The sequence below is a fragment of the Poromitra crassiceps genome (assembly GCF_964638095.1).
Source record: "Poromitra crassiceps genome assembly, chromosome: 6".
NCBI lineage: Eukaryota > Metazoa > Chordata > Actinopteri > Beryciformes > Melamphaidae > Poromitra > Poromitra crassiceps.
In genome coordinates, this window is record NC_139627.1 from 16403734 (window position 1) to 16426825 (window position 23092).

Consider the following 23092-nt stretch of genomic DNA (forward strand, 5'->3'; position numbering starts at 1 on the left):
GAGAGACACACACACAGACAGACAGACAGACAGACAGACAGACAGACAGACAGACAGACAGACAGACAGACAGACCGACCGACCGACCGACCGACCGACCGACCGACCGACCGGTAAACTGCACACCGTTTTCAGATTGAACATACCCCAGTAAAAAAAAACAGTCCCGCCTATCCTGCTCGCCGATTGGTTATTGTCTGTCAATCTAAATCGCTGATTGGCAAATTGCACGGTGACGTTTCGCTTCAGACATTTGGGTTCAGGAAGCACATCCATGTCAGGAAGGAAAAGGAGAAGCTATTGTTGCCAAAGCATGTTGTTTAATGTGAAACAAGTCATAGCACCATTCAGTTGATCATACAATCCTGCCATGAGAAGAGTCACACTCTTTGTCAACGGAACGTCCTCAAATGGAAAGGTATGCTACAGCGAAGTAAGATGTGTGTATTCCTAGCTTATTACCGTTACCCTCCACTCATTGGTTTTTAGCCTCCTCACAATGGCTAGTTTGGCTAGTAACGTCGTCAGCTAAAGGCTAGTTAGCTTGTTAAGCACAATGGTGATGTAATGTGAGCGATGGACTGGTCTTTCTTATCATACAGGTGGTGGCCGTCTATGGCTCTCTGGATGATTTACTGTCTGTGGCCAGTTCAAAACTGGGGATAAGAGCCTCTAGTGTTTACAATGGGAATGGCGGCCTTATAGACGACATAGCATTAATCAGGTGAGACCAAAACCAAATGATAGTATCACAATGAAAAAAAAACATCTTTATTTCAGTTCAGTTTATTATACTGTATGTTTGATGCATGGACAAATGTATATCTCACTGCAGGGACGATGATGTACTGTACATATCAGAGGGAGATTCCTTTGAAGGTAAGGAATTTGTTTAGTTCTTCTCAGATCAGATTAACTTAGGCCATGTTCACATTACAGGCAAATCGGATTTGCTGATAAAGTCATTAATCATCATTATCTTGATTGGTTATCCAAATCTGATTTGGGAGTGTGTCCGCACTGCCACAAATCTGATTCTCAAGTCGGATCTGTGTGTCCAGACCTAAACAGCCTATCTGCATGGGTTGCTATGGTAACGACGTGGGCGTCAGTTCAAATCAGATTTGGTGGATCTGCGCATCCGCACTGAAGTCACATCAGTCGAAAGCAGATTGGAAACTACCTCCATATGTTTATTGTTTATTGTTTATTTAAAAGGATCCCCATTAGCCGTCGACCTCTAGTCTTCCTGGGGTCCAAACACAATACACATTACGTTACAAACAATTGTAAACAGTAGACAGTAAAGTGCAGTAGTAAAATACCATATTCAAAAATGATAAGAAATATTAAATGCATTGCAATACAGGAAAATCACAGAAAAACATAGTAAAAACCGATACAAAATAGGATAGAAAAACAACAATAGTTTGGTCAGCTAATTATATAGCTGGCCTATTGCGCAGACAACAATTTATCTACAAAGACACTACTATTCAAAACATAAAATTCCAAGTAGTGTTAAAGTGTAGTCCTGAGCATCAATGTGTGTTTGCTGGTGTTTGAGAGTGCAGCTGGGATCTTAACTTCCTTTTAAAAACCAAACCTCCCCTGGTTTGGGACAAGACACAAATCAGACTTTGAGCGTCCAGACTCATAAAACCAATCTGGATAGAATCATTAATAGGTCACTAAAGTTCACAAATCAGATTTGGCCTCCTAGTCTGAACATGGCCTTAGATGTTCTTCATATTCTGAATAAACCCAAAGTCCAGTCACGTTGCACAGTCTTCCTCTGTGTGTGTGTGTGTGTGTGTGTGTGTGTGTGTGTGTGTGTGTGTGTGTGTGTGTGTGTGTGCACGTGTGCGCGTGTGTGTGCGCGTGTCTGTCTGTAGACCCTCAGGAAGACCTCGAAGGCCCTGAAAAGTGTCAGCTTCACACTGATTGGTTGACACTGAACGTCGGGGGACGGTGTTTCACCACCACAAGGTAAATAATGGTATCATCAATCCATGAATCAAAGCAAGTGCTTTGGTTTTTGCAGTGCACGTGCACACTCTAAATAGCTGGAATGGCAAAAGAACGTGAAAACATCATCTATTTAAAAATAGAGAGCCAAAGTGAAACGTCACTTCCTGCTTTTCTCCCTGTACCAAGCGCTGAAAAAATATGAATGGCGGTGAACGGAGAATAACGTTACTTTTTTGATCCCGTTTGAATTGTGCCACGGGGTGCCAACGTTAATTTTGTCAATTTAAAACATAACTTTGCATGTAAAGAAAGTCAGTTTGTTGTCAAACTGAAACGTAGGGGTTAGTTTCATATTAAAACTACATACTGTAGTTCGTGGAAGCTTGTGGCATGTCGCCGGTCTTCAGCTTTGCCGGTAGAGAAAGTGACGTCACTTAGGCGACAGTGCATATAGTCTTTCTGATTTATAACTTACAGTGCAACAGTTTGGCGACAAACTGCGACTTTCTTGACATGCAAAGTTATGTTTTAAATTGACAAAATGAACGTTGGCACCCGGTGGCACAATTCAAACGGCATAAAAAAAGTAACGTTATTCTCCGTTCACCGCCAATCATATTTTTTCAGCGCTTGGTACACGGAGAAAAGCAGGAAGTGACGTTCACTTTGCCTCTCTATTGCTCTGTGTCCACTATCAGGGAGGCAGCTACTACATAATGGAAAAGATGCTGTTACCTCTAATCAATAGTGAACTCACGTTCTGTTTTGTTCTGCAGATCAGTATGGCCTCCGGCCAGCCCATAAACACAGCCATAAGCACACTTATTGCAGCAATATATTAACAATTAAACAAGAGTATGCACCAGCAGAGTTTCTCGGTGGAAAAGACGTTTTCGCTGTTCTTCCGAGTGGATTTCAGATTGATTTGGCAACGCTGATTGGCTGAAGGAGTTGTCTGTCAAGGCAAGTACTCCCGCCCACTGAAATTGCTAGAGTGAAACAGAATGTGAGATGACGTGATCAGGATGGGTTTGCCCAGGCTATATCAATAGAGCTCTGTGAATGTTTTATAACCTGCTTGTGTGTCTACGGCTGTTCACACTGTACAATGTGGTGGGCGTGGTTTTATATGTTTGCATTGTGACTGAAATGCAATTTGGATTTGATGTGTGTGATTATATGTCCTTAATTCAAATAAAGCAACTAAAATGTGTGTGTTTCCTCCCAGGAGCACGCTGGTCAGTAAGGAGCCAGAGAGCATGCTGGCCCACATGTTTAGAGACAAAGGTGACATCACTCGTCACACCCGTTGTTCATTGGGATCTTTTTAACACGGGTCTTTTTTTCTTTTCTTTTCTTGATGACATTTTATTTAATCTCCGTGTGTCATTTTTAGATGTTTGGTTTTATTTCATCTCTGTGTGTCATTTAGATGTTTGGGGGAACAAGCAGGATTCACAGGGGGCGTATCTGATAGACCGCAGCCCAGACTACTTTGAGCCCATTCTGAACTATCTGAGGCACGGACAGCTCATCATCAACCAAGGCATCAACCCACTGGGTATATGGAATGCACTTCACAAACCTGTAAACACACAGGCAAGTCCTATAACACCTTGGTCGCACCAGGCCCGTCTGCGCAGCGTTCCGTCTGCGCCGCGGTTTTGCTCCATCTTCTGCACGTCGGCATGTCCCACCGCACACGTTTCAGAAGCGGAGCGCTTCCGAGCGCTGCCTGCCAGCTGGATACAAGATAGATCGCGCGGGATTTACGAGATCACGCGATACTGTGTGTACAATGGGGTGGATGTAAAGAGCACAACACACAAACAACACAGTCTGTCGTTGACTTGCTTTTGATTTGGTCATTTTCCCTTGATTGTTGTGCTTCTATCATGAGTAAGTAGGCTGAAATTATTTCTTTATTTGTCATACAGTGCCTCTTAGCAGGAGGAGAACTCTTGCATTTCTTCGTCTACTTGAACGACTACAGGGGGAGGGGGGGAGAAGGAGAAGGAGTCGGTATTGGGTCTGCACACATGAAAATCGACCGGATTCTCGTGCAGTTGCTGTGTCTGACTTCCGGGCTGAACGATCTGCTCTGTGCAGCTTGAAGCAGCTTCCAGGCGTCATCCGTAAGAAATAGAGCTGCCACGTATCTTTAGCGGAGCGGGGCGTCGAGCCGCTTCTGGGATGCTTCTGATACGCGCCGTTGCGCGCCTGGTGGGATCACACACGTTGACTAAAATGCCCGCGAGCAGCTCCGACGAGCGCGTCGGAGCCGGAACGCGTACGTGACGTTCCTGGTGGGACTTCCCCGTATGCACTTTCTAATCTTCAGTCTCTCTACTCACTAGGTGTGCTGGAAGAAGCTCGCTTCTTTGGTATTGAAGAGTTGGCTGATCAGTTGGAGACCCTAATAAAGGTGTGTGTGTGTGGGGGGGGGGGGGTTGGGTGTTTATCATAGACTGTATACAAATATGGGCATAGCCACGCCCACGGTGACCTCACCCATTGGTTTGTGGACTCCCGTTTTGAAGCCACGAGTTTGGCATTTTGACCGTCGCCATCTTGGAGCCAGAAGCAGCTAGCGCCAGAACCAGGGGTTTCCCACAGAGCCGCAGCGGCCGCCTGCTATTGGTTCATGATCGGCGAGCTGCACGATCACTGGACAGGCGACCTGTCAATCACGCCCCAAAACATAGTGTGCTTTATCGTCTATGTTATTCTAAAGTGGGACCATAATTTACAAAATGAACATCATGCTGTATTGAAGAAGACTTGAAACTAGCGATTGAGACCATAAACCCATTAGCAAAGTGTTTCCTGAGGTCATAAATCAAGTGAGAAGTTGGGTCCTTTTTCCCATTGACTTGCATACAATCGGACTTCTTTTTGCAGCCAGTCGCCCCCTGCTGCCCATTAGAACCAATGCAGGTTTAAGGCACGTCCGCATCGGCTTCGTTTTTGAGAACCAGACGAGTTGCCCCTTGGTGTTTATGCAATGGCAATGTTTTCACCTCCACATCTCTTTTCAGGCATCTCAGCCCCCTGATGACCACTCACCTCTGACCCGGAAGGAGTTCATTCGATTCCTGTTGGCCACGACTACAAAGTCAGAGCTGCGTTGCCAGGTCATAAACGCATCACAACATCACAGCTAACCTGCGTGCCTTCATATACAGTAGTTGCCGTTGTTACAAGAACACGAAGAAATCTAAAACAAATCTAAATCTCTGCAATGCTTCCTTGTGGTCTTACAGGGCTTGAATTTTAATGGTGCAGATCTGTCTCGTCTGGATCTACGCTATATCAACTTTAAGATGGCCAGCCTGAGAGCAGCCAACCTTACCCATGCCAATCTGAGCGGTGCCAACCTGGAGAGGGCAGACCTGTCCCTGGCTTGTCTTGACGTGAGTCCTGTTTGTGTTTTACATCACGGAGCCTGTGGACATGCAGTAGGATTACCGGCTCAATTAACAAGAGGCCATTGATTGTATTGTGATGACATGTCGGGGAATTGTATGTGTCATTTCTCTGTACCGGCATTTTCAAAGCTACACTGATTGGCCTAAAGGTGGTGCTGTAATGTTTGTTTGTCCACGTGTTGCATGATGTCTCAGACACACTGCTGGTTAGATTCTAGGGCTGTGGCGATTCACTTATCTCCCGATTCGATACTATCACGATTCTTGGGTGCCGATTCGATTTATATTGCGATTCTTAAGTATTGCGATTCTACGATTATTGCGATTCGATATTACGATTTATTGCGATTTTTGTTTATTTTTTTCTTTTCTTTTTTCAGTTTGTTTGCTTTTTTACACTAGATTAGAACATGGGAAAAGTTGAATCATACACTAGAGACTGTATATTATATATCATGAGTAGGGCTGGGCGATATAGTTAAAAACAGGGGCCGACTGGGATCATAATTCAGGCCGGGCATTAGATACCAAGCAGGCCAGGCCGATATGGGCCAACGCGCGTGAAATTTGGGCCGTTTGAAGCCAGATTTGGGCCATTTGAAGTCCAATTTTACAATGAGATGCACCCACTTTAACCCTGAAGTGTAATTATTACTTCAGACTAACTAATAAAGTAATAAAACCACTAGTAAACCAGTAGGCGGCGCCTAGCCTGCTGTTCAGTGAGTGGCCTGACTGCAAGCACCCAAAAAAAAAAAAAAAAAAAAAAAAAAAAATTAATTTGCGATTATCGATTCTGGAATAAAAGATCGATCCAAAAAATCGTGACATTAAAAATCGCGATACTTAGGTGAATCGATTTTTTCCCCCACCCCTATTAGATTCTGATGAAACTTGGTTGTTTTTGATCAAACATGCGTCTCATCACCACTGTGTTTCAGGCACCAAGAGACATATTGGTTTGTCATTGCCCCCCTGCCGCTGTGCATACTATATTTAATGAATACATTTTGATTCTTGATCACGCTAGTTTAGATTCTCACTTAGACGTGAGGTTTCAGGAGTCAGTCAAGTCTTCCAGTGTGTCTTCAAGTGTTCTGAATTTGCATCTCGTGTGTCCGAATGAGTCGTGTGTTACCAAAGTGTGTGTGTGTGTGTGTGTGTGTGTGTGTGTGTCTGTCCGTCCATCCGTCCGTCCCAGGGGGCCAATCTGCAGGGGGTGAAGATGCTGTGCACTAATGCTGAGGGGGCGTCTCTGAGGGGATGTAATTTTGAGGACCCTGCTGGAATCAAGGCCAACCTGGAGGGTGAAGTGCAACATCATACATGTTATTTTCCTACACCCAACTATAAAGAGATTACATCTATATTGGAATTTGACACGTGTGTGTGTGTGTGTGTGTGTGTGTGTGTGTGTGTGTGTGTGTGTTCCCAGGAGCCAACTTGAAGGGTGTGGACATGGAGGGAAGTCAGATGACGGGTATCAACCTGAGGGTTGCCACGCTGAAGAACGCCAAACTCAAGAACTGCAACCTGAGGGGAGCAACCCTGGCCGGGACAGACCTGGAGGTGAATACACGCACACACGCACGCACGCACGTACGTATCGGGGTTTCCAGTTTCACGGCTGCTTGAAATCCTTGAAAGTTTGTGAATTTGAAAAATAAAAATCAATCAATCACGTTGATTGATTGATTGACAATCAGTTTAGATTCTGACTTTGACGTGAGGTTTCAAGAGTCAGTCAAGTCAAAAATGTGTGTGGGAACCCTGCATGTTGTTTACAATAATTATGCTTTTAAGGCCAATATGAGTCATTTCTTTGGCAGAACTGTGACTTATCGGGATGCGACCTTCAGGAAGCCAACCTGAGGGGCTCCAATGTGAAGGGAGCCATCTTTGAGGAGATGCTGACACCTCTGCACATGTCCCAGAGTGTGCGGTAAACCACGACGCAGCGTGCATGCACACACACGCACACCCTGCCCTGAAACACTCCTCACAAGCCCAGTTCTCCCTAAGCTTGCAGTGCAGTTATTTAGACACTGAGCAAAGAATGGCAAACTTGTATTTTGCTCTGAACCAAATAAATCAAGATATACTGGATAGTAAACTTCAAAAAATGTTCTGTAAAGATGGAAACATGCATTGTAATAGCCGGCACATTTGTTTCCTTCGACAACATTAACCAGCAAATTATAATTCTTATTATTATCATTATTATTTTTGTATTTATTTGGGGGGGGGCAGAGCCCTGTTCAATACGAGCTTCTATGGTTTTCTGCACATCAGTTGAGTTCTGTATACAACGGGTCAAAATGAATGGTTTTAAATATTCAACATAAATTGCTGCACGCTATCCTCTTTTAAACAACTTTTAATATTAAAACGGAATGTAAACGGATTTCTTTCAATCATGAGTTGATTGGAATGTTTGGATTTTTTTTGAGTAACATGACAATTGTCAGCACTCCTACTATGTGAACTACTATTAATTAGAGTCCAGTATATTGAAAAATTGACATAATGAGAGATGGAGATTTTAGCATTTTAAAAATCTAGAGTGCAGTTATTTCTGTGCATTTGAGCGAGCTCCATATCTGTCCTGATACCAACAAATAGATGCTTATTGATGACGATAAATATTTGTTGAAAACACAGCATATTTGCCCTATTTGTAATACGATGACAAAGCAAACAAAATTGCTAACCTACACTTCTAGTACCATGCAATGTAAGAACAAACTATTCAAAGAGTACACAATTTTAACAAGAACTGAAATAAATATAAACTAGACAGACACATTATAGGTCTGTCTGATGTCAGATTACATTTTTATTTATTCAAATCCCAACTTGCATCCTGAATTGTGACGTGTGTCTGTAAACAATATGGTGCAACAGGTTCTCCAAGGACACATATCCAAGTATACATTATCTCAAATTCCTTTTTCAAGGTGGTGTATGCATCTTTTTGTATCTGGATTATTTTTATTCAGTTGGCCACGCATGTTACATGTTACTGGTATTGAGGAATATAGTATGTTACATGAATGTAAACCCGTCTTCAAAACCACCACTAAGGTGCTCAACTTGATGTCTTAATTGAGTTAAGTTAATTAAGTGTTATATGGTTGAGATGTGATGTATTATAATGAACATGTTTTGTAAACCTTTTCTCTTTGTTGTTCTTCCACATTCTACAAAGCGTACCAGTACAGTTACATACCACAACACATTTTCAGGTTCCAAAAGAATGAAGTGGAGTTTCCTGTCTTAATAACACGTAGATTTCGATTATAATTTTCTATTTTCACAATAGTATTTTGTTCTCAATGCTCAATCCAAGTTAACAAATGATCCAACTGCAAGAAAGTGGCATGGGCAAATTCTTGGCACAATGGACAGAGCTGTTAGTTTGAAATTTGAGGAAATATGTTATAGAGAGCCAAAGTGGAACGTCACTTCCTGCTTCAGCACTGTACCAGAGATTTTCATCCGCCATTTATTTTCCCATAGACATTTCGTAAAATGCTTATTTTACTTCGTCAAACCAAACGGTTCAGATATATTTAGAAACAGGAGAGACCACATAACATTTCACTCAGACCAAAACGTTAAACAATCGCGGGTGTAAAGAAAATGTTTTTTCGGGGTTGTTTTTTTTAGTTTTGGTCGGAGTGAAATGTTCTATGGTCTCTCCCGATTGATAACTTGACAACCTTTAATCTGTCATGTTTCTAAAAGTAAAACTTGAGAGAGATGGCTATAAACATTCCACAACGTATTCCACCAAAACCATGAAAATAAATACTTTCCCCTTTGTTTTATGAAAATAATGATTCACCGTGATGTACTACAGAGATGAAAGTAAATAACCAAATCACTCAAAATCTCACAATACCTGCAAAACTCATTGCCAACAATGTGCAGCTGGGACATGTGAAGGGGTTCTGCAGGCTACCACACATATATCCTCCACCATGGTGTTAAAGCCAACTGATGATATATAAGCAGGGTTCAACATAAGCAATGGCCCTCTGGCCCGGGGCTAGTAAATCTATACGCGGGGCTAGTAAATCTATACAAGTTGATTGGTCAAGTCACTGACCCGTCTGGGCCTGTGGCAGCCAGAGCACGTTTTAGTCATCGTTTTCAAGACGCCTCCTCCTCGTCTCATCCACCGAAACTACTACCGCAATTACTCAGACTACCTGACTTCATCTGTCTTGTCTTTTTAGTCACAAAAGAAACACCTAGCATTAGTTACAGTGTAACTAACGCTAAGAAACACCTAGCGTTAAGTTACACTTTGTTACCATACAAATGTGGCGACACGTAGCCCGTGTTGGACCACCAAAAGAAATGAATGAAAACGATAAACATAATGAAAAAGGTCATGGTGGGGATCTGCGTTTCAGCAACATATGTGCCTAATTTTATATTTTGCGTATTTTATATCAACGTTATTATATGGAAGAAAAAGTTATTTTAATTTTTTTGTCTACCGGGTCAGTAATAATATACAAGGGGCCAGTAAAAACTCTGATCTACTGGCCAAGTGGGCCTGTTTCTCTCTATCCAGTGATGAAAAGAAAAGTAAACTAGAGTTGTGTCCACAAGTCCAAGGCACTCTAAAGGAGAGAAGAGACTAAACCATTGAAAATGGAAAAAGTCTGTATTAACATGGCATAGAGCATAGAGCAACACCTTTTGACCATAAGGTTTTCAATGGGGCAAGAAATCATCCACCCACTCACTGACTGGTAGATTGCAAAACCCACGTTTTCCACCCCAGGTCTGCTGGATGGTGTACCTGGTTCCTCCAGCAGAGGGCAGCGGTGTTTCAGTTGTATTCACAAGCAACACTCACTCGTGGGCTTATGCTGCGTGCCACCATGAACATGTTGAGTTGAGTTGCTGCCATAGTGAATGATGCGGCGGTAATGTCAGTGATACAAACTTATAAGGTGAGGGATGGGCTGCAGTGTTGGGAACGAACAAACATCTGTGCTACTTTTGCTTTGAAGAAAAATATTGCTTTATTGAACTGAAAGTAATATGAGTACATTTACACAAGGCTCCTCCATTATCAACTTTATTTAATATGAGAATGTTTACAGGAGGGTCCTGCATTATGAACTTTATTACTTTTTATTTATTTATTAATATAAGAACGTTTTCACAAGGGTCCTCATTAACTTTATTACATTTTATTAATTAATTTATTAATATAACTTTTTCACAAGGGTCCTCATTATCAACTTTATAAATTTTCATTAAGTTATTACTACAACGTTTACATGAGGGTCCTCCATTATGAACTTTATTAATTTTTATTTATTTATTAATATGAGAACGTTTTCACAAGGGTCCTCTATTATCAACTATTATTTTTTATTAATTTATGTATTAATATGAGAACGTTTACACAAAGGTCCTCCATTATGAACTGTATAAATGTTTATATGAGAACATTTACACAAAGGTCCTCCATGATCAAATGTATTAATTTGTATTAAAGGAACACTCTGCCCATTTTCAACCAGCTTTGTATCATTAGAACATCAGTAGTATATCAGAATTAAAGTGACATCACTGGTCCACACTAAACTCAAATTAATAACTCATTAACTCAAATCAACTCTCAATAACTGTCAAACTAGATGAATGATGAATAGTTTGACAGTTATTGAGAGTTGATTTGAGTTAATAAGTTATTAATTTGAGTTTAGTGTGGACCAGTGATGTCACTGGTCCACACTTTAACACTCAATAACTGTCAAATTAAATGACAGACTTCAAAACTGTTTAGTTTTCTGATATACTACTGATGTTCTAATGATACAAAGCTGGTTGAAAATGGGCGGAGTGTTCCTTTAATTTATTAATATGAGAACATTTATACAATTCTGTAGTGGCGTGCGGCGCCGTACAGGGAAAGCTTACCGTACAATAACCGTGATATCGACATTGTGGTATAGCTTAAAACATTATTGTTACATAGTCCCTGCTTTAGTCTCAGGCTGTGAGCCAGCTCATACTGGAGCAACTTTTTACTGTTAAATTTGAACCAAAGGTGGCTCCCATTGCTGTTTGAAGGCCTGATGAACCAAGACAAGACAGCTGCATAAGTCTAGGCATGTGTTCAAGGCCAATAACAAGGAACTCCGCTTTGTCTGAAGTCAGATGTGTTTTGAGACATCAGCAATTTATGGGGATTATTATACGGTTAAATCGAGAGATGCAAACTAATACCACTTTCACACCAATAACGAGGATCGGACCAGGGTTACTTGACCCATGTTCAACCCTTCTTTTTGTCAATTCACACCAAGTCAGTCAACACTGGTCATGACATGAGTGAGATAGGACCTGGGGCAACCCGGGAGAGATGCATAACAATTAACTCAGGCTGGAAATGGACGAGGCCGACAACACGTCACGTGTCATGTTCAACATTCGACATTGGCCCAGCAGCACTGCAATGACAAACTACCATGAAGTCATTGATCCACGGTGCAGACCCGCCATTGCTTTGTGGTAGTTCAGTAAAACTTGCAGTAGTAGCCAGGACAGGTGTGTATTAGTGAAATGGTAACAGATTTCTTCCTACTCTATCTTCACAATAATCGAATATACCACATGTGAATAATATGGATTATATGATAGGTGTTCCAACTGAAACTTTGTCGTGACAGATGTTTGATGATTACAGTATTCAAGCTTTGGCATTATAGGGAAAGATTTCTCATTGATATTAAATGCGAAGGTTAACTGGAACAGACATGCTACTACAGTACTTGAGACAAGGCATTTATTGACATGTTATGTTTTCATATTATCTCAATAACAATACCAATTATATTTCACACATAATTAATTTGGCATTTTGAGGTTACTTTCCCTATGCTACATTAGACATTGAAGATGGCACATTTAAATAAAAACCCTTCACCTGTGAGGTGATCTGATATGTTTTGACATTAGAACTTACTTTCTACTCTTAGCAGTACCAAATGCATCTATTTTGCAACACTATTTGAATACATATTCAACTTTTTTCCCTCCACTATTCATTCACTGAATAAAACGTAATACACCTGGAACATATTCATGTGTAGTAGGACAAAAATAAACCATACATGTGGGGGCAAAAGTAGGTTACAAAACGGCACACACAATACAATCCACCTACAGTACGTAATTCATAAGATGTAACCAACATTGAGGTGGTACAGAAATGGCAATCGTATTTTGTTTATTTAAAAGGTAAAAATGTAAGTCAAGTGCAGTTCCCTTCGGGCTCGTTTCTTATGGTTTATACTCTCTTAGCACTGCCCAGCACAGCTTCATGTTCTCTTCCCACTCTGAGAGTGACCTGGTTCTGTTTCAGCTCTCACTCCCCCTGTGTAGACCTGCGTCCGTGTAGACCTACCTCTGTGTAGACCTGCGTCCATGGACTTGAAAGGTTGTTTGTCCTGAAAGAACTGGATTAATGGTGGTCATCATGGTAGTCAGATGGATAGCTGTAGTGCCGGCCACACTGCAATACACCTCCCCAACTGTCAAAGCTTAGAACAGCCAAAAAGTAAACAGTTGCCAAAAGGGAAGGGGGGAAGGGAGGAGGGGAGGGGGGGGGCGCAAAGAGGAGGGGGAAGAGGTCATTATGAAATTAAGCCAGAGAAAAAGTTGTCCCTCCTCCTCCCACTCTCTGCTGTTAAGCACTTCCCATCACTTCCAGTTGGCTGAAGGATGTAATGAGGTTGTAGTGGACCCTCTCTTCATCAGTCAGCTCCATGTTTCCTGGCCTGACCACCACCACCACATTGACCCCAGCATCCTCCGCTGCTTTCGCCTCTGCAATGACAAATTGAGGATTGAGTTCATATTTTGGTTGATCTCAATGGGACAAACCTGGTTAAATAAAGGCTAAATAAATAAATAAATAAAAATTGCAAAAAAATCGTGTAATATAATGTGTATATATAATGTAAGAATATCGGCCATGGGGTGCAGTGGTAAGCGCTGTCTCCTCACAGCTCGAAGGTCCTGGGTTCGATTCCCCCCTGGGACGCTGTGAACGCTGAAGGAATGCATGTCCGCATGTCCTCGAGTGCCCACCGCCCGGGTGGGGTCGTCAAAAGGGCCTTTCTGTGTGGAGTTTGCATGTTCTCCCCGTGCCTCCCGGGGGTTTCCTTCATATAGGAACCCGTTCACCAAAACATGCAATATCCTGGTTGCTGATGTGGTGCCTCCTCTGGTCGTTAGGCGCGCCTGTTCGGAGGGAGGGGAACTCGTTGGAATAGCGTGATCCTCCCACGTGCTATGTCCTACCGGTGAAGCTTCCCCTGTTAGGTGAAAAGAAGCGGCTGGCTAACTGCCCATGTCTCGGAGAAGCATGGAGCCAGTTTTCGGCTCTCCCCAGATCGGTAGAGGGTGGAGCAGCAACCAGGATAAATAAATTAAAAATTAGCACTAATGGGGGATAAAAATTGGATAAAAAATCGGCATCGGCCTCAAAAATCCAGTATCGGTCGGGCTCTACTGTAAAACACTGATAACATAATGATAGTTTCAAAACTAGGCATCTTTTTTACTTGGAAATTTTGCAGGATGCATTTGCATCATTCAATGACTTGATGACCAAAACTTTGGTCAAAATATAAGATGGTGATAGACAGCGATGTGGTTCATTTGAAATTCATTGACTTTTTAAGTACTTTGTTAAAAAAGGGGCTATTTTCAAGGTCTTCCAGTACTTGATTCCTCCCCCCACCTCAAAATTCAAGCACTTCAAGGACCTTGTGCGAACCCTGTGTATGTCACTCTGTGGGCACAACAAGCCCTGAACAGTCATGACCAGTCTTGAACCCTCTGTATGTCACTCTGTGTATACTCTGTGTATGTCACTCTGTGTATACTCTGTGTATGTCACTCTGTGTATGTCACTCTGTGTATGTCACTCTGTGTATACTCTGTGTATGTCACTCTGTGTATACTCTGTGTATGTCACACTGTGGGCACAACAAGCCCTGGCCTGAACAGTCATGAGCAGTCTTGCAGTACTCGGGTCCGAGTCCCTGACACATTTTCAGGAGTCATGACTCGACTTGGACTTGAACATTCAAGCATTTTGTGCAAGGGTGGGCACGTGTGTTCCACCTACATGTGGATTCACGCTCATCCTCAGTAACTCCGGACTTGGACTCAGGTAATGGGGACTTGACTCAGACTCTCCTTTGGTGACTCAGACTTGAACACTGGGGACTCTAGACTTGACAAGGACTCAAGATATAATGACTTGACTACAACACTGGTCATGACTGCTGCAGACAGTATCTGTAACGTAATCAAGGATTGCATTGCCTCAGGCTGGTTGTCATTTAATATTGTAATATTATAGCATAATAATCATAAAGTGTGACACCAGCACAGTACAAAATCAAATCAACACGATTTTTGAACGTGGACTGGAGCATTATAAAATCATGACATAGATGAATATTTTCCAAACACGTTAAAAAATAACTACCGTATATCTTTTTGTTTTTAAGTCACAAGCATAGTTGTATATTTTACAATCAATGCACAGGTTATAAAAACATGTTTTTATTAGGGATGGGCATTTCTAGCAACAACACTATTCGAAATTCGCTGGCCAAAGTCGACTTTTAATCGAAATTCGAAAAAAAAATAAAAAATGTTAAAAAAAAATATATATATTATTATTATTTTTTTTACATTTTTAATTTTTTTTACATTGACATTTTCGAAAATAAAAAACAGTTTTGACAATCATGAGTGGTTCATTAAATATTTAGTAGGCTCAGGTCTGAGTGCCAAAGGGGTGCCAAAGTCACCCCCTCTCCCTCTTCATGGGATTTCATCCGCCATTCATTTTTCCACAAACCTTGCTTAAAATGCTTATAAAAATTGTTTTACTTGCTCAAACCAAGCGATTCGACTATACTTAGAATCAGGGGAGACAATGCAACATTTCACAAATTTTTTTTTTCGAATTTCGACTTTCAATAATAAACGTCGACCTTGATAATAACGACTATTCGAAAATTCGAAATTCGATGCCCATCCCTAGTTTTTATGAGAATGTTCAAAACTGTACCCACCTCGAGTGACGTCTGTCAAGAATGTGATTTCTTCAGGTTGACAGCCAATCCTCTCTGCAATTCTCTCATAGCTTTTCCCCTCTACCTTTGCTCCTATGTTGGTGTCAAAGTGACCATCAAATAGCTGAAATGGTCAATAAAAGATATTGTCTCATTAGGCAAAACAGAACATGGCCAGAATTTCCTCAAACCAGTTATACTGTATATTCCTTTGCAAGACACAGAGGACCAGGGCTGTAAAACTGAATGATGCAACACCTGGTAATGATGGTCCTAAACATCTGACAAGTATCCATGTGGCATGATAAGAAAGGTGATGGTGCTCACATCTAAAACATCTCCTTCAACAGAGTATCCAAACAGGAGTTTCTGTGCCTCCACGCTTCCAGAGGAGTAGATGTAGACTTTTAGGCCCTGTCTTCTCCACCTTTTGATGGACGGAACTACATCCTGGTAGACCCTGTTTCCAACAAGCAAAAAAACAAAACAAATAAATTACTGTATAAAGTTATGTTTTACGAACACAAATTATTGTTTTCTTTCTCTTGGTTCAGTTAGAGTACAGCTACCACTTTATGTACTTGGTGTAAGAACTTCACAATACAGCCCATTATATGTTATGATACCCTGATCTAATTGGCTGGCAGATGTCATTGACACAATTGTATTGCTGCTGTTAATTAATTAATTGATTAATGAATTAATTAATGCGTTAGTAAATTAGGTTTTACACATTGAGGAGGAGCTAGACACTGTCTGCAAAAACAACAATGCTACCAATACACTCTGGGTATAAAGGTTCTCTGTACTTGACACAAAGATACTTAAGTTAAGTTATCCTTTATTTATCCCCTTGGGGAAATTCATCCTCTGCATTTGACCCATCCTCTACTAGGAACCTTCCTAGAACTAGGAGCAGTGGGGCAGCCACTGTGCAGCGCCCGGGGACCAACTCCAGTTCTTTTTGCCAGTACCTTGGTCAGGGGCACTGACAGGAGTATTAACCCTAACATACATGTCTTTCTTGATGGTGGGAGGAAACCGGAGCACCCGGAGAAAACCCACACGGACATGGGGAGAACATGCAAACTCCACACAGAAAGGACCTGGGACGGACCGGGGTTCGAACCCGGGACCTTGTTGCTGTGAGGCAACAGTGTTAACCACTGAGCCACCGTGCAGTCCTTTTCTCTCAGTTTTTTTATTTTTATTTTTTATTTACTTCACATCATTTTAACAAGGCGATGGTGATGTTCATTGCTACACCTTGGAATTGATGACATCTATGATCTGTTAGAGTTTGGTAACAAAATTGTGTATTTTGTGACAAAATAGACCATTTTTGTTCCAAAGGTTTGACCTGGGCTTCTGTATGTATTTTGCCACAAACGATTGCAACATCAAATCCTGTGTACTGGTACATGTCCTGTGTCGTATGTGTCGTACATGTCGTCCTGTCTGTACTGGTCCATGTCCTGTCTGTTAGAATAGTGAAGTATGGCGAATGAAGGGATGGGAGTGGAGAAAAATGTCAGGCTACTTACTCGCCTTTGATTCTCCCAGCAGCATAAGCTGCCCTCCACATGTGACCTTGGAGCTGTTTGAGTGCTGTTGTCTTCCGGTCCGATGCCATCTGCCACAGTACATTATCCACCACCTCCCTAATGGCCTTCTCCTCATCTGTGTGGACGGTCTGGTCCAGGGTGTGGACACGGCACGCCAGATTCTGCTTGTGGTCCTCTTCAACCTGCCGTGAGAGTTGGGCTTTGCATTAGAGGGAGAACATTATAGCATGTTTTATCAAAATCGCCTGAACGATGAGGTGGATTGTATTAGAAAACTGCACAGAAGTAGCACACAAAAAGTAGTAGTGTGGCGGTAGATTCCCTGCCTACCAACATGAGGGTCACAGGTTCACGCCCCCCGTGTTATCTCCGGCTTGGTCGGGCGTCCACACAGGCATGATTGGTTGTGTCTGCGGGTGGGAAGCCGGAATGAGGGTATGTGTCCTAGTCGTGTGTATCCGTTTGGCAACCCAGTTTCAGATTAAACCACGTCCGAACTAATTTGATTGGTCGCCCCACCTCATATGCGGCGCTGCCCTCGGGGCGCTGGGCTTTCCGGCTCTGCAGTTAGATGATATCGCTGCCCTCCGCCACCCCTGACAACCAGGCAGGCACCGGTCAAAGAGAACGCTTTGCCCGAAGTCGAGTGGGTTTTCCCCATTGAATAACGAAGGCAGGATGCGCTGCGCCACACATCTCCAGGGGAAGGAGAAACGGGGAAAACACACTGGCCTTCAAGGAAAGAGTTCTCTCACATCTCCAGGGGAAGGAGCTGGCAACTGCGCATTTATCGGAGGAAGCATGTGTGTGTCTACGGCTCTCCCCAGATCGGCAGAGGGGGGAGCAGCGACCGGGGCAGCAGGGGGAATTGGCCAAGTACAATTGGGGAGAAAATGGGGGGGGGGGGGGCAACAACAACTGAATGCATGCACACATGTATTAGGGATGGCGGCGAGTACTCGGGTACTCGAGCACTCGTTCATAACGTCAGTACTCGAGTAACGTTTCTGCTGTTCGGGTACTCGCCCCACTCCCCACCCCTTTAAAAATGGTCTAAGATCTCTACGCAGCATCGTCATGTGGATCTGGCAGCATGAACTGCACGGGCGTCAAGTCAGCCAGAATGTACAAGTACGTCATCCGCTTTGTTGCTTTCAAAATAAAACGCTTATTGTAACCATAGATTGTAACGGAACCTTATTTATTTTGAGTAATGCGTTACAGCCACAGTTTCACGCCATATAACATCACAACGAGTATTTTGATACAAGGTTTGCTGCTTCATTCGTTGAAATACTTTTTCTCCTCCAACGTGCATCAATAAGCTATTTACTTTTGTTTAAGTAACATTATTTTGAAAGTTTTAACCGGAAGTTTTCCAGCTCATCCCGAAAATGGTGGCTGGGAATATTCTCCCGAATGAGACGCACGCTTCTTCATAGCGCACGCCCGATAAAACTCATTCAAAACGTTGCACTAGTTTACTGACTACACTGTCGTTTCCCATAACGTTAGTCACAAGAAATGTGGAGAAAGAATCACTTTTTGGGAGACAATCGCTTCATGGTGATCACTATTCAGCTGCAGCTGTAACGTTAATCACACTGGTCAGTTTCCACTTTTTGGCAGAACACCGGACTGTAATCCGTGGATTTACGTTAATGTAACAGTGATCATAAAGTAAAATGGATGATACTGGACAATAACCTGACATTGCTGGACAATGGACATGGAAACGCCTTCGCTTGTTTCACAACGTGTCTGCTCCAAAGTGCTAATGCCATCCATCCAACCATCGGAGATAGGCTACTGTCTGAGGTAGGCTAGATGTTAGCTTAGCGTCACCCAATATCAGTCAGTTCCTCTCCTGACAAAAAATGCTCCAGGTAGCGCTTTTTCCATGCAAAAATGCAAACGTAATGTGTGAACAGCCCCCCACACAGCAGATTACCCCTGCTCAGTCATTACCATAGTAATCACACAGACCCCCCCCCCCCCCCCCCCCTGCGCGAGTGCGCGAGCACTCGTTCATAATAGAAGGAGAGTACTCGAGTATTTAAATTGCTTAAAATGCCCATCCCTAACATGTATCAAACAAAATGGAGCTGTAATTGTCATTAGGAGTAAAGGTGGCAGGGAGGGATTCACCTCCCATGGAAAAGGCATATGGATAACATGACAACAATGACGAGCACCCTGTACAAAAACCTGCTTGCCAAGTTGGGTGATGACCTGAAATGGGCTCAGATGAAAGTTAAACCACTCAGATCAAACATCTCTATTGTCAAGAGGAAACTGTTAGACAAAAGGTTCTACGCTGATGAACAGATTGAGTCACGCCACAGACACTGAACACCAGCCTAAGGCCTGATGAAGTTGTGCGGATTTGTAGCCACATCTTCATCGGATCCGGTTTACTCAGGTTAAGGATTCACAGTCAGAGATGACAGATTACAGCTGAAGGCCACAAAGGCAGCTGCTGAATTGACTCACCGCCAGCAGTGGTGTGTCCCGACTGAAAACAAAGGACACAAGTTGGGTTCCAATGAATGAAAATCTCTCAGGAGAAACTTCAGATATTTCATCCAAAGTATGGCACTGGAGCACACGGAGCTGGGGTATTAGGTTGAAGCACGTCTAACCTCTCTCTCTTCCTTCAAGAATGAAAATCTCTCAAGAAAGTCTTGTTCTCAAATTTGATTCTACTGATGGTGAATCACTCTTGAATATGCTCCTGTTCTTCTAATTCCATGGTAAAAAAGTGGTAATTGGTTGTTTATAATTGCCACCTGACCTGACTATTTTTACATCTTCATACTGGAAGCTGTTTGTTGGACAATGTATACTCATGTTGTCTAACAGGTCAGCAATAACAGTAACTATAACATACATTGACATTCGTGACATTACTGTTTATCCAATAATAAAGCCAGTCTAGGCCCCAAACCCTGAAAGCCCATCCCAGGTACCTGTTTCTTTATGAGGTGAACATCTTGTTTGCACTCATCCTCTTCCCAGTGGGTGGACAGGTAATCCTCAAGGTGCTCTCTGATGTATGGAAATAAGATATCCTGGAAATTACAATATGGTGCCATTAGGTGTTGCAAGCAAAACATTTTCATTGTTGCGCATAGTCAACACAAAATGTACTGGTTTGCATTTAATCACAAAACGTGTTTGAAATTATTCCAGTCCCAATTACTTTTGAAACTTGTTCCATGCGTCATCCACTGTCAAGATTACTTTTCCTATCACACCTATCCGGTGAATTGACGTTAGCTAGCTAGGCTAGCTGGCTGATCATTGTCTGTTGTAGAGAACATGATAGTCGTTGTTGAGTCCTGCAAAGTAAACCTAAGTTATAGGTTATAGCATGCACAAATCAACAGTTTCTTCAATCTAACTCACCTTGACAAATGTGATTGGTGTCGTTGTCCCCTCAATATCCAGCAAGAGTGCATTGGTACATGCAGGGACTGAAACTGTGGCCATTTTTCAGGAGTCTGTAGCTAGCTAGCTAGCTAGCGTTAGCACTTAGCAACACAACAACGTAATAAGCTAGGCGATGTTGTTAGGTGACGTTAGCTCTTAGCTGGGAGAGGTGCGACAGAAACAACGAGCACACTATAATAATCTACCAACAACAGACCAATTCTTCTGATATAACACTAGCTGATTAGTTGTTCACCACTAGCTAGCTCTCACTGCCACCCTCACCCGTGAACACTGTTAAATTGTCTTCCCCTCAACGAGCACCGACTGAGCAGTGAGCACACATGTTCAGACGGTTCAGACCATCATTGGTTCAGACGTTCAGCCCCGTCGAACCGCTTCTTCTTCTTCTTCTTTCTTTGGTTTTTAATGGCGGTTGGCATCCAAAACGTTGCATTACCGCCACCTACTGGACTTCCTTTTCTTCTTTCTTTCTTTCTTTCTTTCTTTCTTTCTTTCTTTCTTTCTTTCTTTCTTTCTTTCTTTCTTTCTTTCTTTCTTTCTTTCTTTCTTTCCCTCCTCCTCCTCCTCCTCCTCCTCCTCCTCCTCCTCCTCCTTCTTCTGTTTTATGGCAGTTTAGTCTAGTAGGAACGGGGGTCCCCGTGCACCCGAAAGATATATTTTTCTAACATAGATTTTTGTACTCCTCAAGGTGTCTAATAAACAAATTTTGTTGTTACCCCGTTGAAATAGTGTGTTATCACTCGATTTATAACACCATGCAAAACATAATAGTTGCGGGACTTTTAGGGACATTTGAGGCTAAGTTCATGCAAATCAAGTCTAAAAGCACTAGATTTTGCCCAGAATTAGCCCAGGGCATGCTCTAACAATTGAGCCAGAGTGCCCGAGCCGGTGACCCCCGGGGTCACCATGGCGGCCAGATCCAATATGACCACTGTCCGAAAAAGATTTTGGCTATAACTTTTGAAAGAGATGAGCTAGAAATACAGACTTGGTGTCTATCTTATGTTTTTTGACCATTAGAAAGGTGTTGGAATGCTTATCTTTACTAATGAAGATGTGTGTGGACCCCTAATCTGCATATTTCCAAGATGGCGACTACCTGAATATGAGTTTTACCATAACTGTTGATGCTTTTAGTAAACTCGGTGTCCATTTTATGGTTTTTGAGTTTTAGAAACACATTGTAATACTCAGATTTATGATTGAATCTATCTATAGCACTCTACTTTGCATAGTAAGTAGGCTACCAATATGGCCGCTAAACAACTTTTTTTTTACATACACTTTCACCCAGATTGAGTGTAGACTTGTAAGAATAAGTTACCATCAAACTGGTGGAAACAAACAATCTACAGTATGTATCTTACAGATTTTATTGAAACAATTAGACAAATAGAGTAGAACCCATTCCCATTGATACAGGTAATAGCCAGTCTGTGCATCAATGCTCTCCATAAATGTGAAATGCTATCAATACTGATCAAAGGTGTTTAGAATTTGAACAAAATATTACAATATCAGAAACAAAAACAACAGAACAAAACATATATTGGTGCCTATATGTACAAGTGAGTAGTAGCCTACTTATGTCCATAGGTTGAATTGAGTTAGAAGTGCTCAGTCCTTTTGATTTACCAGGGTGACTGATTTTGCATAAAAGACTTCAGATGACAAGTGGTTTTTGTTTATAACCTTATATCCACAGCCAGATTACTCAAGTATTGTTGTCTCGACCCTCATGGTTCGGTTGGTACAGGCACTCTTGCATCCACATTGAGGTGCCACGGGCTCCAGCTTTACAACATTCACAGCACACAATACATGACTTTTTGCAGACGCAGCAGAGAATGACGGCTCAGGCTTTACTGGCATCTGGAAGATGGGTCCAGTAAGGTTCCAAAGTCTTGGTCATTGAGTCCCAGTACCAGCCCCACGTACTGAACTCTGGATGTTTTGCTGGACAGAGGTTGCCTGATTCCAGTAGAAGCTGGCCTGCAGCAGTCCCCATTTTACATGCTGAATCAGTGCATCTTGGGTGGGAGGCAAGTTCTCAAAGGACTTGGTACCATTTGAGAAAAGCGGGTGTCTGGCTTCATCTACTTGGCTGGAGACACAGCCAAGTGTGCTAAAAACGTTTTTCCGTTTTTCTGTTTTTAAAGTTTAACATGGAATCTGGCTGTCATTAGGCATTGATTAACTGAATGCTATTGCTAACTGTTACTTTGAACATCCATTTGCAATGATTCTGGCTGGATATTAACTAAATTTGTCACAATGAATGCAATTTGTGCACAATGTGTAAATACACTTAATATTAATTGTTTAGGCCTAATTATTTGTAAAGTCACAACACATTAGAGATGTGTGTAGTTCTTCACAGATTTAGCCTCTTCATTTTGCTCTCAAATGCACCAGGTTGACGAATTTTACTTTAAAATGTACAAAATCTTCCTCTGTAACTTGGGTCTGGAGCCGGGCCTGCACACACTCCTTGTACCCCGTAGATATACTATAACTACAGATCTTGTTACCCTCTATA

The 23092-nt window shown here is 42.2% G+C and overlaps 2 protein-coding genes across 3 annotated transcripts; one reads left to right on the forward strand and one right to left on the reverse strand.

Moving 5' to 3' along the window:
• The first annotated feature begins 278 nt into the window (after positions 1 to 278).
• LOC310778566 (BTB/POZ domain-containing protein KCTD9-like) lies at positions 279 to 8562 on the forward strand. The gene is made up of 12 exons (XM_083639038.1): positions 279 to 418; positions 603 to 724; positions 836 to 879; positions 1896 to 1989; positions 3200 to 3258; positions 3404 to 3532; positions 4329 to 4396; positions 5010 to 5105; positions 5235 to 5384; positions 6601 to 6706; positions 6835 to 6968; positions 7229 to 8562. The coding sequence occupies exons 1-12, from the start codon at positions 371 to 373 to the stop codon at positions 7343 to 7345; spliced, it is 1167 nt and encodes a 388-aa protein (XP_083495164.1). The 5' UTR covers positions 279 to 370; the 3' UTR covers positions 7346 to 8562.
• Positions 8563 to 12217: 3655 nt separating this feature from the next.
• On the reverse strand, positions 12218 to 20828 carry enoph1 (enolase-phosphatase 1). 2 transcript variants are annotated; one of them, XM_083638479.1, is made up of 6 exons: positions 20503 to 20828; positions 20064 to 20142; positions 17074 to 17276; positions 15857 to 15989; positions 15530 to 15653; positions 12218 to 13259 (listed from the first exon to the last, which is right to left on the reverse strand). In XM_083638479.1, the coding sequence occupies exons 1-6, from the start codon at positions 20553 to 20555 to the stop codon at positions 13120 to 13122; spliced, it is 732 nt and encodes a 243-aa protein (XP_083494605.1). In that variant the 5' UTR covers positions 20556 to 20828; the 3' UTR covers positions 12218 to 13119. The 2 variants fall into 2 exon arrangements, with proteins under 2 accessions (XP_083494605.1, XP_083494604.1); XM_083638478.1 differs by having other exon boundaries at positions 20064 to 20165.
• Between the last annotated feature and the right edge of the window lie 2264 nt (positions 20829 to 23092).